Raw genomic sequence first — 20,314 nt, 5'->3', positions numbered from 1 at the left:
CTTGGGTTTTTTTGAGTCATTCACAAAAGTACCAATCATGATCATGGTGACACTTTATACTGTTATGTTTGTATTCATAAAAATAAAGATCTCTTCCCTTTTCTTTTTAACTGTTTGATGGTTTTGTAGGAAAAGTTACACTTTACAAAGTCAATTATTGTGAAAAACTGTAATGCTTTTTTTTTTTTTTTTTTAAAGAAATCAATGTCTAGGATTTGATTCTGGTTTGTGTCAAATATGTGAGAAGGTTTTGTGCACAACAGTTATTAAAACTACAATTATATAAGTGCCATCTTTCTTATAGAGGAGATGCTTTGGTTTAAATCTGAAAGGTTAAAAAAATCCTGATATTTTTATGTCAGTTTCTCCATTATCTCAAAATACATAGAAAAAGGTAAATCTTAAAGTTATTTCATATTCCTGATACACAAACACAGCAATGTCATACATGTTTCATTTTCAAACATGATTTGGTAAATGTCAACAAACTTTCACTCTCCATAGAAAAATAGGTTAAAAATGAAAATTTAGAAAATCAAAACTCACTGCCTTTTTTACTATCTCTAGTGTTTGTAGCTTCAGTCTTTAGACATTTTTAAATACAGTATTTGCCATTAGATGAAAAAGTATCCATCAACTTGTAAATGTGAAATATCCAGGCCAGCAAACCGGAGGTAAAGTCTACCCTCATCCCTGTTTTTGGCTTACCTTAACTTGCGTATTACTTCTTAAAGATAAATCCCAAAGGTTTATCAAGTTTTGTCTCATAAATTTCTCACAAACGTATTTTGACTGGGTTCCATGAGTGTTCAGGAAGTTTTATTTCTAATGCAGCCATAATTATTAAAAATTAATTTCTCTTTTGACTCAGTTAATAACTAAAAATACATCTCCATTTTTAATCTACAAGTAAAATGATGTATGGTTCCATCAAACTACTTGTCAAAAGCTGAAAAAAAAGACTAAGTTTTAAATTGTATAATCACACCATTTCATTTAGATGCTTTGTAAAACTTGAAGGTCTTAGGGGGTCTATTTTTCATGTTGCAGAAATAATTTCACAATTTCAAATCAAAGTCAACACTGCAGTGAGGAGAGCTTTTCTACTTTATTACAAAGAGAAGAAGCCTTTATGTGGTCAGAAAATACAAGATTGATCTTTTTTTTTTCTCTTCCTATGAAACGCTGCTGTTCAAACAGCCAGAGTGAATTGTCTCAGTTCACTTCTTTAAGTCCCATCACATTCACTTGGGTATGGATGTCCTTGGCTGCTGAAAATCTGGCCCTTTAGTGCACAGGGCGACAAAGTCCCCTGACCAGCAGTTCCAGAATGTCCCATTTTCATATATTGCATCCATGCACACCTCCTAAAAATGAGGTACAGCAGGGCAAACATTTTCCAAAATAGATGTCATATATATAATATATACACATTCGTACATACATACCTTTATTCATGTGATGTCCAAAAATTTAAAAAAAATGTACACATTTATTACAAAATCGTAACAAAGACTGGACAGTGTTTTGCTCATTCTGGAAAGATGAAGCTCAGTAATAACACAACCCTGGAAACCATCCAGAGATTGTGGCAATATCTTTCTTCTAAACAGTCAGATATTCTTGCGTTAAGCTTGGCGAAACTGCCTTTCAAAAACAGAAGGGGAAGTAAAATGAAGGAAGCAGACCTTGCTCATCTTTCCAAATGAAATACGAGAAGGATCTTCACATAAAAATGCACAAACATTTGTTATTTTATTACCAATAGTGCTACAATGAACAATGCAAATTTTGCGGTCTAATTCTGTTGAGTCTTTTGTGGGTTTTCTTTTTTACATTTTAGAAACTAAATGGTAAACTTCTGTCAGTGTACTTGCTTGTCTTTACAGACCCAAGTCTGTCTGCTGGCAAAAAAAAGAAAATAAATGAAAAAAATTCAGACCCTGCTTGAACTAGAGAAAAACAAATTACAAATTTAGTTGTTGGGCAGCACATAATTAGTAAGGCAGGACCTCAAATGGTGACCCTTTGCATAAGCCAATTGCCAGATCCTCAAGGAATTAAAACCAGGGTGCCTGAGCCACATCAGTTCTGCAGTTATGTTGAGTATTGTGCTGAGACAGCCATACCCCAAGAAAAGGGAAGTCTTTTTTTTTTTTTTTTTTTTTTTTTTTAGAAGGCTTGCTGAGCAGGGTTGTAGTTGAAGGTGGATGGCAGGTGAGGCCGTTCTTCTAATTTGTCGTATTCCAGATGAAACTCCTATAAAACCAAATTTAAGAATTTAGATGATTTCCTCTCCCTCTGATCTCAAATTTTTGTCAAAACATATTTTACTAGATGAACAAAATACCTACATGTAGGAGAATGAACACAAACACAGATGCACCAACTTCTTTCCCTCTAACTAAAATACAGCTTGAAGAAAAGTTATGTGCTGTAGCTTCTAGCTAATAAATGCAAAAATACAGATTTTCTGTGTAAAAGACTACTCATGAACATCTACTTTATAACCATTGAAACTAGGCACTTTTTTGCTCAAAAGTTAAAGTCTGAGCAGCAATTACTATATTGTTAATAAAAAGCACTGTAATAAAAATTACAGGATACTTAAAAGCCAACCTTCAATGACATAAAAAAATAAATTCCTTTTCCCCAAAATAGTTTTTCCAATTTGTAATTATTACACCTACTTTTTAAAAATAAAGCAAACATATAAGACTATGCTAACCTTATTAAATCTGGAGAATACAATGAACTCCCATATCTCCAGACTTCCCAATCTACAACACTGAAAAGATATAACTGCCACTCAAAATAGACAGATGTGCTGTTAAGCACATCTGAACACTATACAACTCATTTTAATTAAACTTTCAAAATACATGAACTTCATAAGAGTTTTAAAACTTAAGAACGGTGAAGTAATTTCTTCATGATGAAACTTAAGATCATGAGAGATGCAGAAGATAATTCTGCATTTTAAAGAAACAAAAAACTGGGACGCCTGGGGTGGCTCAGTGGTTGAGCGTCTGCCTTTGGCTCAGGGCATGACTCCGGGGGTCCCGGGATTGAGTCCCACATCAGGCTCCCTGCATGGAGCCTGCTTCTCCCTCTGCCTGGGTCTCTGCCTCTGTGTCTCTCATGCAGAAATAAATAAAATCTTAAAAAAAAAAAAAAAGGAAACAAAGAACATACCTTTGCAAATCCAAAAAGCAAGAGGTTCTAAAATCACTAATTCTATAATTTGAATTCAATTATAGTACAAACTAAATCAATCCCGTTTAAAAATTTATGAACCTCAATATATACTATGTATTTTAAAAAGCCAACCAGTAGTTAGCACTATGGGCTAACATACTTTGCCATGTCTATCTTGTTTCAAATGGATTCTAAAATGGATAGTCGTCACCCCCCACCCCCCAAAAATTAAAATGGATAGTCCCAGTATTAAAGTAAAATGAAAACTTAAGAAAAAAAAAAAAAAAACTTAGGTCATAATGATTAAATTTTAAGATCTAAAACCAAGTCTTTAAAATTTAAGAATATTACAACTGAAAACCTAGTTAAGAGGTGCCCAAACTAGAGACACAGCTAATTTTATTCTAATCTTTCCGATGACTCTGTAAAATAAGTATCAATATCTTCATTTTGCACCTGAAGAAGTGAGGCTCCTAGGTAACCTGCTCAAATCATTCCGTAAATGGAAGATCAAGGATTAGGATGATCCTGACCTTTGTGGCACCAAAGCCCATGACTTTCTGGTGTTAACACATTATTTTTAATAGTTCTAGTGCAAGATCCAAATAAATTTACTTCATTACATCCCTTATGCAGAAATGTTCAAAAAATTTAGTTCTGACAAATGTTCTTAAATAAGGGACACTATAATGACCTTAATCTAAAAAGGTTTACTTTATAGGACAGAGTTAACTAAGGCACATGGGTTACGTGCTCATCATTAAAACTAACAAACTCTAGAATCACCATCACCCAGCTAATGCACTGTGTAGGCACCACTCTCTCTCTTCCTACCCCTAAGTTTTAAAAACAATTTATTGTCTGGCTTAAGAATATCAAAATGAAAAAAAAAAAAGTATCAAAATGAGTGAAGAAAATATTGTTATATATTACTCTTTAGAAATTAAAATTGGCAATTTAGAAATCAAATATGTGTAGTTGCAGGGGGGAAATGTCTATTTGTAACTGTAACAAATCATAGGCCCCACTAGGTTACATAAATCCTGTTCAGTTATCCTGTCTGTATTATACATTGGTGAACTACACAGTATTATAGGAATTTAAACTAGAGTAATTTGAACAATGCACATATTTTTCACCCCTAGGAAGGTCAGTTTAAACCTAGGGAGCATAATAAATGTCTTAGTATAATTTAAAAGCTCATATATCACATTCAGAAATTAAGTTAAATTTTGTCTTCCTTTTTTTTTTCATCTTTGTTTTGGTTTTCTATGTGTTTTTATTCTTTTTAAAATATATGAATCTTAACAGTATATACTGGTATCTCTTTGTTCTCTAGCTTTTTGATTATTGGTAACACCTCTTGTACACTTTCGTTATATGTACACACACAACCTCTGTATCATCAGTAGGGACAAAAAGAGGTTTTGTAGACCATTACATACTGCCTAGAATAGTGCCATGCCCCTAGCAAGTGTGTAATTAATGGCTGATGAATTAATAAACACAAGCTTTTATCATTTGTTTTAGGAACAAAATATTACAGTTTAATGATTTAAAAAGGTGAAAAAGAGCTTTAGATACTTCTTTAAAACCACTCTTAAATCTGAGTTTTTCTATTAATCATATTAGGCTACACATTTTCAAAAGGTCACTATACGCAGAACTGAAATACATGTACTGGATTCAGATGATCAAATGAAATTTTTACAAAAACATTAATGTCATCACTGACTGAATGACAGAGAAATATACACTGGAGGAATATTTTCTCAAATTCTCAAAAATGCTGGCTTTCTCTTTAAGATTAATCCTCCAGGGATCCCTGGGTGGCGCAGTGGTTTAGCGCCTGCCTTTGGCCCAGGGCGCGATCCTGGAGACCCGGGATCGAATCCCACGTCAGGCTCCCGGTGCATGGAGCCTGCTTCTCCCTCTGCCTGTGTCTCTGCCTCTCTCTCTCTCTCTCTCTGTGACTATCATAAATAAATAAAAATTAAAAAAAAAAAAAAAAGATTAATCCTCCAAATTTTAGGAAGTTGCCAACTATCTTATACTTACTAGAAATAATTTTTACTGCTTTGAAGAAAAGTACATATTATTGATTAAAGTATAAACACTAATGTGTATCTAATGGGGAAAAAAAATCACATTTCCATCCACCTGTGATATTATAAAAAATTCTGCTGAGTGAAGTAAGTCAGTCGGAGAAGGACAAACATTATATGTTCTCATTCATTTGGGGAATATAAATAATATTGAAAGGGAATATAAGGGAAGGGAGAAAAAATGTGTGGGAAATATCAGAAAGGGAGACAGAACGTAAAGACTGCTAACTCTGGGAAACGAACTAGGGGTGGTAGAAGGGGAGGAGGGCGGGGGGTGGGAGTGAATGGGTGACGGGCACTGGGGGTTATTCTGTATGTTAGTAAATTGAACACCAATAAAAAATAAATTAAAAAAAAATTCTAAGCATTAATAGAAATCCTATTCACTGCTGGATCCACAAGGTAAAGTCAGGCTGAAAGAATTCTTCAATTTTTAAGTCTTTAGTATGAGAAAGTTACTGATCATAGAGTAGCTTCCATCACCTGAAGATTCTGTGGATGAAATTATTTTAAAAATTCTACACTTAATTAAGAATACATGTACAACCTGAATGACCACTATTTTTAAATTAATGAGATACTGAGTAATTCTAGTTAAATTACATAGAGTAGACCACATAGCCTGCTGACAAGACTAAAAGGGAAGAATAAACAATGTCAAAACTTTTATGTACACATTACTGACATAAAAAGCACTTTAAATGAGGGCAGCCTGGGTGGCTCAGTGGTTTAGTGTGGCCTTCGGCCCAGAGCCTGCTTCTCCCTCTGCCTGTGTCTCCGCCTCTCTGTCTCTCATGAATAAATAAAATCTTAAAAAAAAAAAAAAAAAAAAACCACTATAAATGAATAATAGGGTAGATCCTAATTTTTAGGGGTAAAAAATACTTCCAATTTAAATCATTGAATTTCTAACAATTCTTAAATTCTCTGAAAATATTAAGTATTTGCAATACAGAAAAAACTCCTATAAGACACTGTGAAATGGAGACCTAATTACATTCTAGATCAGGTCAATACTTTTCAAAGACAAAATGATAACATCAAGCTATTACTTATAATACTAATTCAGACTGCACACTTCTTACAGTAAGTTGAAGTTACTTAATAATTCATGTTCTTTACCTGTGAGTAGTAAACCACACCCACTTTACAGGTAGAAACTCTGAGGTTAACTTGGGATATGGCCTTTTAAGGGATTATCTGTAGTTTGATAAACTCTGTTAATACATTATAAATTGAACTTAACTCCTAAACAATTTCTGAGAAAACACTGAAAACATCTTTAAAACAAACAAAAAAACCAGAAGCCATTGGGAAAAGTTTATTCTGTGAATACAACTTAAAAGTTTTAAGTTCATGAATCTGTATTTTAATATAACAAAGAAGTGAGCTCCGTATAATACTTAAACCAATAATCTTGTATGCTTTCATTGTTAGGAAATTATTTTGATGAAAAGTGTCAGTACCAGTGGCCAGCAATTACTTCAAGAGAGATTTCTTAAAGAAACAGTTTTATGGTATTTCTCAAATTTTATTTTCCAACTTCAGAGCTAAAAATTATAAAGGTAAAAGGTTAAGAAGACAAAAGTTCAACTGTACAGATCATCAGATAAATCTGGGTAAAATTACTTTATATACGCACACTACATATTTACACACATGTGCGCATACACACATGCTTTTCTTTAAAATGACATTTACTTGACTGGGGAATTCTTTTTGATGGAAAAGTAAAACAGGCCTATTAATGTTTAAGTTGCTTCTGAATATTTAATTTTGTGGGAAAACTTTTTTTCACATAGGAAGATCTGTCATATATATTGAACTAAAAGTTAACTAAAGTGATACATCAATCTACTCCAAACATCCATTCATTTTTGCATATAGAAGTATGGAATAACTTAAAGTGATATTGATCAAAAAGCTTCACAGAGAATGGAGAAAACGTCAGTTATTTACTAACGGACTCTTTTCCCCTCCAAAGATACATTTTTCTTTCCTGTATACTCAAATGACTGAGAAGTTCTCCAAGTATGGCTCTAAAGACGAGCTAAATCATTGGCATCACTTAGGAACTTGTAAGAAATGGAAATCCTCAGGTCCCATCATAGACTTATTAAATCATAAACAATAGAGGTATGACTCAGCAACCTATTTTTTTAATAAAGCTGACAGGTAATTCTGATGGAAGCTAAAGTTTGAGAACCACTGACCTGACCTAACAACAGTTATAATTTTTCCATCTTTGAAGAGTAATTAGCTGTAATAACAACAATAAAAACAGCAACAAACTACCACAACTACTCCCATGTATAAAATACCCGATATGTACAAAGCACTGTGCTCAGTGTGTGTGCACACGTGCAAATGTGTGTGTGGGTGTATAAAATCTCATTTAATCTTCATGACAATCTAGAAGCAAATATGATTTCAATTGAAAAGAGAAGGAAACAGGCATGGAAAAGAAACTTGCATATGGTCAAAACATAAACAGCCAAAACAGGAGTTAAATTCAAATCTATGATACAAGTTATTGCTTTCTACTACACTATACATCTTAACAGGTAACACACAATGTGTCTTGTGCTATTTGTAATGGAAGTAATTATTTCTACTTAAAAGGTGAGATCGTGGATCTACCTTTTGAAATCAAGATATGTGTATTAATTGTTAAAATAACTTGAATACAGTATTGTGGTATATGGACTTGGTTTCAGATGGACAGACATTTACCATTGACACCCAAAAATAGTAATAAAAAAAGATTTAACCTTTTGTATGTGCCTGGTCTGGTGTTTTTAGTTGGGCTCATGTTTTTCTATCTTTTTTCAAGTTTTCCATGAAATCTTGTGATATAAAACATCTTTGCGATAAAGATCTGGTAACCATTTCAGACTGTCTTGTTAAAAATTTTCCCATATTAATTTATTGAAGTTAATTCAAAAGATAAAAAAAAGAAGCCCAAGCCGACAGCTAAAGAATCATCCAATGAACTACGAAGAAATAGTTTTCTTCTATTTAAATTTATTGAGAACAAATAAAACTACCTCTTTAGTTTTTAATCCTAAGGATCCTCAATGGAAAAGGCATTCAGAGAAATCCTGGAGTAATGAAATGACAACACTTGTTACATTCTCTACTAGGTAGACTAAATGTATACATAAAATACTACATACAAATGTGAAATCTGTTACGACACTGATGAAAATTTCGCAGATGGGTCTTTGTTAGGTGTTTTTGTAAGGAAAAGTTGCAAACCAAAACATAAACAGCAACTTTTCCACAGCCCGCCTCCCTCCAATATTCAGCTTAGTAGTCATAGGAACAATCATGGTTACTACTTAGAATTTTCTTTCTTTATATCACTTGCAAATAAAAAGCATTTTTCTTGCAATGAGGCAAGTATTATAAAAAGCCTATTTATTATGTTTATATACCAGTTTTAGAAAAATCTCCTACTTGCTTAAAATAATATAAGAATACATGACGGGGATGGCAAGAGGGTGATCTTTATTTTACAACTGAACTGACATAAAAATATTTCAAATGTTACCAAAGCTTGTGAAAAATTACAGAATTTCTTACCAAGTTCAATCATTTTCCTAACTATGGGTGAATTGAGTTGTTTCCGTATACTCTCCTAGAGTTTAAATCAAGCCAAGGAAGTGAAGACAAAAAACTTATTAGCAGGTATCTGGCACATTATTGGGATGGATGTATTAGTAAATATAAACAGATAAAAGAGGATACTTCTTTTTAAAATCTAGATTTACACATTTACACATTTGCACATGGAAAAAAATATACCTTAGCTACTTTCCTCCAGTTAAGACAGTCAAAGAAGTAATATGTTCCCCTCTCATACGTATTGGTTTTCATTGTCGGCTCCATGCCTGGTGCCCTGGTAATCCATACTCGTTCTTCTTTGTGGTATCTCCAATCACGGTTAAAACTTCAATTTTTAAGAGAAAAAGACAATTAATTTTTCCTGTGGCTCACACCAAACATTTTCTACATTTTAAAAAAATTTTCTCAGAAAATAATTATACATAAAACATAAATATAGGTGCTTTTTACCCTGACTTTTATTGTTATTAAATACAATTCTAGTGAAATACAGGAAAATACTTTCTTAATTTGTCCAGAAATCACACTTGTTACTTAATACATACATCTTCATTTAACTGAAGAGACTTTTTTATGCAAACATAACGAGATATTAAAAGCTCTATAAGCAATGTGATAAAAACCTAGGCAGACCAAATAAAGATACATTGTGTTCCAGAAATTTCACTCCTTTCTCATTCTTAACATTCAATAGAAATTGAGATAATCTATTAAAACAAACAAAAACACCAACTATTTCTATTATTTTATAAGAACAAAATCAGTCTTTTTATCTATTTAAATTCATATAATTTTGTAACTATGTTGAAAATACAATATCCATTTTAAAAATTCTTAATGAATGTATTACTTTTAAGTTTTATTCAAATCTCATTGATCCTAAATTCTCAAAAGCCAAAGGATATCCATTAGAATTCATGCAAGAATCAACGAGGATTTATATCACTTGTAAATTGGGGAAATAACATCCAAAGGAAGTAAATGCACCAGAAAAAACATCTCTGGGAGCACAAACCTCCATGTAAACAAATACCTTCCTACTAACACAGTGAGGTAATTTTTAGGCATAAATAAGATATGAGACAGAACTGCCGGTATGGGATCGATGAATGACTAAATGAATTTATTTACTTATAAATAAATTAAAAAGAACAGGTAACAATTGCTATGTTACAAAAAAATGTAAGGGAAAACATGGGAGAAAACAAATTCTCAATAGAGAAATAAAAAACAGCTTATCATCAACACAGTGAATTTTACATAAAAGCATCTGATCCAAGTCCATCTATAGAAATGTTATTAGGAATATCATAAAATACTTAAATCTATAAAAAGTAGGTCTCTCATTCATAACATCATAAGTTTTCTTTTTGTAAGCTCTATGTCCACCCTGGGGCTTGCACTCATGACTCCAAGATCAAGAGTCACATGCTCTACCGACTAAGCTAGTCAGGTGCCCCATAACATCATAAATTTTTAAGAACAATTTACTTTACTATAAGCATGATTAATAAAATAGTCTATGGCAACAAAATATATTACCAATGGGACAAATGAGCAATGACAAAAATTTATTCTTAGAGCATCAGGTAAAAGCAGAAATGCTCAGGAATAAAACATATCCAATGGACCAACTTCTTAATGCTAATATTTAAGTTGGCCAAAAGGCTTCTGATAAGGGATGTGGACTTCATCAACACTTAAAAATACATAAGATGTATGCAGTGCCTTGCCCATATAATACTCTAAATAGATGTTCAATAAATGATGAAATTCACCATCATTAACATGTAATTCCACAAGAAGATGAGCCACAGTTATGAACCATATCTTATACTTAACATATTTATAAAAATTAGACTCACCAAATTCATGAGTCAATTCTGTCTTCTTACAAATTTAGGATTATTAAATCTGAAGTAATTCTTTTTATGTATACAGTGACCATTAACCATAATAGTATCAACTTTCAATCTAAATTAACTTTATTTTTCTGTTGTAAAAACAAACAACAAACTATTCCTTGATGGAAATATTTCTGCTTTAAGAATGAAAGATAAAAACTATCACCATCATTTAAAAGAAAAGCTTTCAGAATAAACAAGATCCACTGTAATACAAAAGTGTTTAAAAATACTTTGAACATACAGCTCTACTGCAGCTAAAAGTTGTAATACGTCTCCTCCATTCATGTAATAGAGATAGAAGAGCAGGTCTTCTCCATATCGGCCAAGTTTTATTGCAGCCAGCTGGAAAAGAGAAATCAATTATTCTGAAGTGTAAAATAAGTTTGACAATCCCAACACATTGCTACCACTGAAGTACAAGTAAAAAGATAAACAGAAACTCTTTTCTTTGTAGCAGGTAACTGTCATTACATGATTCTGCAGGTAGTTATGCTTTTAAGGAAGGGTTTTATCATTTAAATAACTGAGGTCATTTAACAATTATTTCTGGTACATCTATTTTATGTACTAATAGGATAAAAAGGTATATAAAAACTTCCAACCAAGACCAAATGTTGGTTTACTCGAGGTCTTACTAACACCCAACATGGTAGTAATAGTGGAACCAGTGCTCAGAGATGCAGGACTTATATTCAAGTTCCGGTTCCATTACTTACAAATATGACCATGTCCAAGTTATTTAAGGTCTCTGAACTTCCATATAAAATGCAGAAATGAGACCTGTAAGGTTGCTAAGAACGTAAATGAAATTGATAACATCTGTAGAGGAATGTACCTTACCTGATACATAGAAAACTTGTAAGAAATGTTATTGAATTTATAGCTGACAGGGATTCACAAACCAGTTGGTTATGTATTTTAGCAAATCAGAGACGGTAAGTACAAAAATCATAAAGAGCTAGCTCTTTATTTTGTTTAAATGGATGACTACAAGATGACTGCCTTACGTCCTTCCAAAAAGCAGAATCATTAACTGCCAACCAAACTACAGCACATTGAGTTTAACAGTCTTGAAGTCTTGTATTAGGATAAACCTTCATTTAAAAGCTCACCAAAATGAAAACACTTTTTTCTCTTTGCCTGATTCTGTATCTAAATGTTTATTTAACCATTTTACAATCTCAGAATATACTTTTTCTCTCCAGTCATATGATCCCCTTTTAAGCAGCAGTTCTGAGGGTGACAAATTCTCCTAAATCGGTTTTTCTTAAATTGCCCTAAGTAAGAAAAGGTTCTGGGACCTTCAGGTAATTGGAGCAAAAAAGCCCTACGGGGGAGATGGCAGAAAAATCACACAGTCCACAAAAGAAAAAATTAGTTCTATCTCATACTTCTTGTCTTCCATCTACTCAAGTATTAAAAGACATTGAGAAATAGCTCTTTACTTGCCTGTCCACAAAATCAACAACCATTTGACCACACAACTGGATGGTACAGACACAGAACACCATCACTTTAATATATATTTTATATGTAAAATACATTTCAGATTTATTCATAAACATATAATACATATTGTTACACATATTAATATACATATGTATAACATGTAATTTTAAATAAATTCTATCCTTCCACAAGGCCAAAATCTAGCGATACAATTTCTAACAGAAATGAACACTGAGTTCTTCCCTATAAACAAAAGTATTTAACATTTTCTTTTATAGAGTAAAAAATTTTTTAAATTGCAATTTGATAATAGTTACTTTAGAACTAGAATTTTAGGTAAGAAGCCAAATGTCATAGTTTTTAAATATATAGATCTCTTGAAAACGCTGTAATATTTGTAAAAAAAATTATTTTATTGATAAGGGTATGAAAGAAAATATCAGAAGGAAATTTACCAAATTTTCCAAAACTGTTTATTCCCATCAACCATGGTTATACCATTATTAATAATAACTCTAAGAAATATTTTACCAGTCCTACCATTGTTTTGTTTTTAAACCGTGTTTTTTAAATATAAACCAGGATCTTATCAAAATATTTAAGATAAACAAAAATAGAAATAAAATTGTTTTATACAATTGAATGGACACATGAAAGCCACCCCTGAGACCACTGCTAATTATTCCAAAAAATTTTATGCCATCTGAACTGAAAAACAGTGCCTGAAAAATAGATACATTCATGCTGACTGAGGAGAATAATAAACTACACTCACCTTATCCCTAATGTGAATGTTCGTTAAGTACTCTGATGGAACATGGAAGTCTGGATAATAAAATGAAAAAAGCCTTATTAACTGATTCTCAGTTAAAAACATATTTTTAAAAGGTCTGAACACAAAGAAATTTTCCTACCTATGTCTTGAGGTCGACAAGGTGAAGATGCCCAGGGTGATGCAAATTTGGGGTAGAGATTTCTGAATAAGAGAGAAAACAAAACAAAACAAAACAAAACAAAACAAAACAAAAACTCAAGTCTGAGTATAGAGAAAAAAAATTCCTATTTTTATTTCAGGAAATCAGGAAAAACAATGACTTTAGAAGTAAAATGAGCATCTTTTTCTAATTTCTTTTCACGTGTCTACTATGACTTACACAGGAAAAATGAAGCAAGGTTAACTAGGTGTATATATACACATATATTGTATATATCCTGTTATAAACTATATATATAAATGTATATATATTTACATATATATTTAACTTCAATGCAGAATGCTTTAAGTTCATTAATAACATGGCCCTAAGTAAAATTACTTTCCCATTTATATGGCCAGGAAAAAAAAGTCAGTAATTATTAAAAGCAAAAGTTCAAATTCACCAAATATTTACTAAGTGCCTATTATATGCCTGACACTGTTCTAGGTGCTTGGGATGCATCAGTGAACAAAACGAAGGTAACTGACAACATGTACCTTATTTTCTGATTGAAGATGATAGGTAAGAGAGAGGTAGATGAAATAATTTGCATAATAAATAACATTCTATGTTGGTGGAGGGGCAGGGACAGGAGATTAGCTGCATTAAATAAGGTAGTCAGGTTAGGTCTCATTTAGAAGATGAGATCTGAACAAAGATTTGAAAGATATGAGGGAGTTAGCCATACTAATTATCTGGCAAAAGACTATTGTAGGCAGGGGCAACTGTTAAGTAAGGCAGAGACAGGACGGACATGTCTGAAGTATAGCAGGAAGGCCAGAAGCTGGAACACAGTGAACTGAACAAAGGGAGAAGCTGTTGAGGTGGGGGTAGGAGATCATGCCTGTAGAGATGAACAGGCCCATAAAGATTTTAGGTTTTTTATCATAATGAAACCACAAACCCTCACTGAGCATTGAGCAGAGGATCAACCTATTCAAAAAGGACTGTCCTGACTCATAAATAAAGAAGAGACTGTGAGGGACACAGAGAGAACCAGGCACATCTGGTGATTGGCTAATGGAGTAACCCAGACAAGAGAGGACAGCAATTCAAACCAGCGTGGCAACCGTTAAAAGCAGTGAGACGTATGGAGCAATGCATTCACTATGTCAACCTGCTGACAGGTCAAGGAGGATAAGTTTCTACAAGTGACTACTGAATTTAATAACATTAAAACAGAGAAATTTTAGTGAAGTGGTGAGGCAAAATCCAACTGAAATGGATTTAACAGAGAATGGGAGAAGACAAATGGGAGATTCAAAGATGGCTTTTTTGTAGAGTTTTGCTCTTCAAGAAATAAGAATAAAGAAATAAGGGCAGTAACTCACAGAAGAAGTTAGATAAAGAGAAGGCATTCTTAACATAAAGGAAGTAATAGCACCATTTGTGTGTTGATGGAAATGATCCAACAAAAATATAAAAAACTGTTTGAGCCGTGCCCTTGAGTTTTCAAGAGACGTTTTATGTAGAAAGCATGGATCAACTATAAAGACAAGCTAAGGTGGGTGCAGATAGTGGTAGACAGATGTGGTGGCAGGACTAAGTTGACATTCTCTTCTGATTATTTTCATCCTTCTTAGTCAAGTAGAAATAAAAATGCAAGGTCTTAATTCTACACCTGAAACTAATATTACACTGTTATCTAACTGGAATTTAAATAAAAACTTTGGGGGTAGGAGGGAAAAAAAAGCAAGGTCTTCATTTGAGAGTAAGGAGGGGTGGTGGTGGAATTAGATGTTTGAAGAGATTCAGTGTGAGAGTTGCATAGGAGAACAAAAGAATGCCAGTACGAGTGGCGGAATTAAGGGCCACTTTTGAGGTTCCTGGCCATGAATGTAAAGTGAGACCAGGCAGTGAAGCTGGGTTTTTTTTTCTGTAGCCATGCTCAGTAGCCGAGGTAAAAAATGGAAGTCAGAGTATAACTTCGGTTGTAGTTTCTGCCATGCAATCATGACAAAGAGCAAGAGAGGGGCAAAGTAGCCAAGGGTATATATAACTAAGCAATTATGAGTGACCACAGAATTTAACTGGGTACAAAGGAAGTGAGTTCTGAGGGAAAGAGAAGGTTGTTGAGGAATAGTGAAAAGGCAGAAGAATCAAGGGACTGAAGATCCCAAGGAGTCAAATGATTATAGGAGCCAGAACAAGAGAAGGATGGAAAACAGGAAGTGGCAAGGGAGCATAGACAAAATTACAGTGAAACTGAAGTTACTGATTATGGCAAAGTCAAATGATGACTAAATCGGTGAGTAGCTAAGATATGGTGGAGGGTAAGATTTTTGGAGGTAAGAAACTCAAGGAGTTATGATTTCAGGATTTTGGAAGGATCATACATATATGAAACTGCCAAAAAGAAATGATATTGTCAAGTGATAGTGATCCAGAAGCTAACGTGAGAGGGAATGACCGAAAGAGTCAAAATATAACAGCAATAATGAGTGACTGCAGGTGATACAATCTGACCACATGAAATTAAAAACTAGAAATCTGCAAGTAATTATTATATACAAATGTGGAAGAAAAGGGAAAAAGAAACTTACTCAGGAGAGTTCAGATTGAGGCCTAATGTTGTCAAGTCACTTCCTAACGCAAGATGTACCATTCCTGGGTCCGTCTCTGCTGCCCTGATAAACGTTAACAGGCCAATCATTCCAAATTGGTCCGTCACCATCCCTTGAGGAATGTTAGTAACCCGACCTGGATAAAAAGAGCACAGGAATTTTATCTTTAAGGAAAAAGCAAAGAAATGAATTCTATAATATCTTTGACATATTTTATAGAGTCCCACCATCAGGTAACACCTGGATCCCTTTTTTCTGCTGGTTATTATTTTGTGTTGTTGAACTTTTATCTCCAGGAAATTTGGGTCCATCTGTACTTGAAGTTGTCTTGCCAGATGTATTCAAATTCTAATATGAAAAAAATTAAATGTGACATTAAAATTTGTTAAGTGTAAAAAATTTCAAGTTCACATTAGTTACCTTTCTATTCATTCTTTATATTTAAATTGGTAGTAAATTATTACCTGTTTTTCAAGTTCTACATGAAATTTTATGTTTCCACAACTGTCCCATCGTTTATGAATAAATCCTGTATTTAAAATTTTTGAGTATTTAAAGGACAAGAAATATATGGAAAATATTCTTATTTATCTCTGATCTTCAGTCACAGAAAAAAAATCTCAGAACTTTCTGGCTCAAGTTTCACTCTTCAGTACTTTAATTTAGAAGAGAAAATAATATAGCATGTTGCCTATAATATCACCATAAAAACCTCCAGGATAAGTCAGAATATATAAACTTTTTAAATTCATATTTAATTCTTACCCAATAATCTTCTTTATCAATTATTTTAATATATACAAACTCCCATCACACAAAAAAAGCTATTTTCAGTGAAATGTGGAAGAAATAAACACATTTGTTAAGTCAGAAAGAAGAAGCTGAGTTGGCTGAATCAACACAGGAATAAAAATGTGTATAAAGATTCTTCAAGGAGAAAACTTACTCAAGAAAAACACAGCTCCTTAGAAGGCTATAATATCAAACTTCATGGGATCCAGCTGACAGGGACTACAATAAAAGTCTAAATTAACTCTGAGAAGTTCAACAGAAATTTGCAAACCTATATGAAATAGGAAAAAAATAGGCTATCTTCTAAGTTATAAAGGTTTTCCACATTCTTCAGAAGTTAGATTATTACAGATATTCAAGATAAACAATTTTGTAATAGTATTTAGTAAGTCCTTAATATGGTCTATAAAACTGTTAATACAAGAGAAATCTGAAGGGAAAAAAACTACATCACTCACATATGTAATTCTCAGTTACTTACAGATTTACTGTCATCATTACTTGATGTTGGATCTTTATAGCTGGAACCAGGTAATGCTGGAAAATCTTCATTGTGTATTGAGAAGTCCTGGGATTGCTCATTTGCTGGTTTTGTTACCATTCCAACTATGTAATGAAAATAATCCAGAGAATTGCAATTCATATTTATGATATTTTGCTACAAATTATAAAAGCTTAACTTTCCTTATGATAATGTACCAAAAGGATTTTTTTTATATTACACTATAAAAGCACACTTCAAAAAATTAGTATTCAGGACAACAATGAAGAACTAAACTTTTATATACTGATTAATAACTCAATATACAAAATAATACAAGGGAAGTAAGTGGTAATCCTAGAATTCTAAATCTAATGTCATATAGAGATGCTTAAAAACATAATTTGATATTGGTAATAGTTATTAAAATTTTTTTAAAGCTTGATTTAAATATTTGACTAGCTATTATAAACACCAGTTAATTGTCAAATACAAATGAACAAATAAATTTTAAAAGAACATGTCAGTATTCTACTTGAAAGTGACTTACAGAGTGAGCAAATTGCAATCAATTATAAAACAACTCCATATTATTTCAGATTTTCTTGGACTCCATGTAATAGATGTAAAACATGCAAGAACTGGGAAGTAATCCTCCCACTATACTTGGCATTAGTCAGGCCCTTATTGGAGAACAATATCCAGTTTGGGGCTCCACAATTCAAGAACGATATGGAGAAACTAGAGTTGGTCCAAGGAGAGCAACGGGAATGATTAAAGGGATGAAAAAATGGACCTATGAGGAAAGGTTAAAAACATTAGAGTCTGAACTGAGAATCAAGTAGCTAGGTACTCAACTTCCAGGGCAGTTCATTTTTTTGTTATTTTTGGAAGACTAATTTGGAAACCTTAGAATACTAACAATATAAAATTTCCCTTTTTCACATATTATTTGTATTCATATTCTGAAAGGCACAGAAATCCTTCTTGGATGAAAACAGGAAAAACAATACTCTTAGAAAAGTTATGAACTGATCCCTTTAAGTTCATTGTTTCTGCTACTGGTCTCTAGCAGATTCTTCCAAAAGGAAACAACTAAGGATATAAGAATATGGCTGCATTGTTGTTATGTTATTTTCATGTCTAAACCGTTACCACACATATTTCATGCCCCCTCTTTTCACTTAGTCAAATCTCTTATTAGAGACAGTGAGGAAGGGTTTTAATTGTGACCAAGAGTCTATATAAACTATCCATGAACAGCAGCAGTCTTCAACAGAAGGCACTTCCCCCCCATGGGACATTGGTCACTGTGTGGAGACACTTATAGTTGTCACAGTGATGGGGGGGGGGGGATATTATCGGTATCAAGTAGGCAGAAGCCAAGGATATTGCTAAACATTCTATAATGCACAGAACAGTCCTTTATTTACAAGGAATTATCTGACCCAAATGTCAGTAGTGTGGAGGTTGAGAAATTGGCTTAAAAAAAACTTCAATGTGTGGTCAGTCAGTATTAATCACTAAGAATGTAGAAGTGTATTATTTAAAACTCTGATGAATTAAGAAAAGGCAGACCACAAATGATCATGAAGGTGTACTAAGGCAGAAATGCCAGAAGAAAATAACCTCTGAATACCAATGAGGATTTCTTTTGGGGTTTCTGTACAAACTGTTTTTCCCATTTAACTTTGCTATCATGGCATTCTGGGAGGAAAACACACATTGCATATATCAGCTTTGACAAAACTATACTACTCTGATTAGAAAACATATATATGTGTGTGTGTTTGTGTGTGTGTGTGTGTGTGTGTGTGTGTGTGCGCGCAATGGAAAGTTTCCATTAGCCATCGTTAAAAAGCTTAATTACCATAAGGAGCTCTTCCAGCCAAGGGGTTTATTAATGGAGTTGGGTTACCACTTCCTTCCCTTCGGTTTCGGTCTGCTAATGCTGGAAAATCTGAAAGGATCCAATCCTGTCACGTTTTCACTTCCATCTAAATAATGAGAAAGAACATTAGTTATTGATTCTACAAATATTTTATTTAAAATAATCTCTATGCCCAATATGGGGCTTGAACTCATGACCCAGAGATTAAGACTATAAATTGATCTCTACTGACTTGAGCCAGCCAGGGACCCAGATTCTACAAACATTAAAGAGATTATTAAAGACCAACCATAATATAATTTGAAATGACAGTACCTTCTTCCTAAATAATGCACAGCACTGTACTAGGTATGTGTAGGTGTACAACGAACACTTGTGGACTAATTTCATGCAAAAGAATTTCATGAATAATGCAGCAAAGTAATATGTAGCTAGCATAATAAAAATCTCAAATCCTAGAGACTTAAGACAGACAAGGAGTAAGGTGGTACATTATTTCTCCTGTGAAGGATGGCACTCTGAAGTTACAGCTTGTTAGCTAACGAGAGAGTGTTGTGGCATAACTGCTCTTTTCATTATATCCAAAAGTAGAGGTAGAATCTGGATGCTTGAAGCTTTAGTTATACACAGGATGGTAACATTTGCCTCCTGCATATGACCAGAAGCATATCTGAAACAGGGCAGTGGAAGCAGAAACTCTAAGAACTTCTAATCTTGTGGCCTGTCTCATACACAAATGTGTGTGTGTGTGTGTGTGTGTGTGTGTGTGTGTGTGTGTGTGTCGGTGGTGGTGGTGGTGGTGGTGGTGGTTAGGGAGTATAAGTAGGGTGGTGTAGATAGGGTTCCCATGTCTGGCAAGTTGGGAAGCATGGGAGTATGATGCAAAGCCCAGTTTATGTTACCTATTACATAGTAGGCGCTCAATAAATATACACTGAATGAATAAAGTTAATTACTGTTCATTTATAAATGAGAAAAATCAGCTCGCTTCCATTTAAAAATTAAAATTTAATCCAACAGTTCTACTTTGCCTATTTTATTTTTTTAAAGATTTTATTTTTTATTAATAGCTACACCCAATGTAGGGCTCAAACCCACAACCCTAAGATCGAAGAGTCACATGCTCTACCAACTGAGCCAGCCAGGTGCCCCTCTACTTTGCCTATTTTAATCATCCCCTGGATTTCTTCTCAATTCTTATTATTCTATTATTCTTACAATCTTATATTCTTAATTTTTGAAGAATTTAATTTTCTATCTTAGTTTTGGCCTGCATTATAGCTTTTCTTTAATCTTTGTTTTATATAATGTGTTAATGTTTTA

General features: G+C 33.2%; 1 protein-coding gene across 1 annotated transcript in view; it reads right to left on the bottom strand.

The window, feature by feature from the left end:
• Nucleotides 1–1,077: 1,077 nt before the first annotated feature.
• The window catches only part of CNOT2 (CCR4-NOT transcription complex subunit 2), a 116,251-nt gene continuing 97,014 nt past the window's right edge, over nucleotides 1,078–20,314 (bottom strand). The window contains 10 exon segments of the mRNA XM_038549998.1: nucleotides 1,078–2,259; nucleotides 9,111–9,255; nucleotides 11,079–11,179; nucleotides 13,062–13,111; nucleotides 13,201–13,262; nucleotides 15,807–15,963; nucleotides 16,055–16,175; nucleotides 17,101–17,225; nucleotides 18,971–19,067; nucleotides 19,069–19,097. Coding sequence (XP_038405926.1) covers nucleotides 2,173–2,259; nucleotides 9,111–9,255; nucleotides 11,079–11,179; nucleotides 13,062–13,111; nucleotides 13,201–13,262; nucleotides 15,807–15,963; nucleotides 16,055–16,175; nucleotides 17,101–17,225; nucleotides 18,971–19,067; nucleotides 19,069–19,097 — 974 coding nt within the window. The 3' untranslated portion in view covers nucleotides 1,078–2,172.

Source organism: Canis lupus, chromosome 10, assembly GCF_011100685.1.
Source record: "Canis lupus familiaris isolate Mischka breed German Shepherd chromosome 10, alternate assembly UU_Cfam_GSD_1.0, whole genome shotgun sequence".
Classification (NCBI taxonomy): Eukaryota; Metazoa; Chordata; class Mammalia; order Carnivora; family Canidae; genus Canis; species Canis lupus.
Note: the sequence above shows the minus strand (reverse complement) of the source record. Positions and strands in the feature narration are given on the sequence as shown.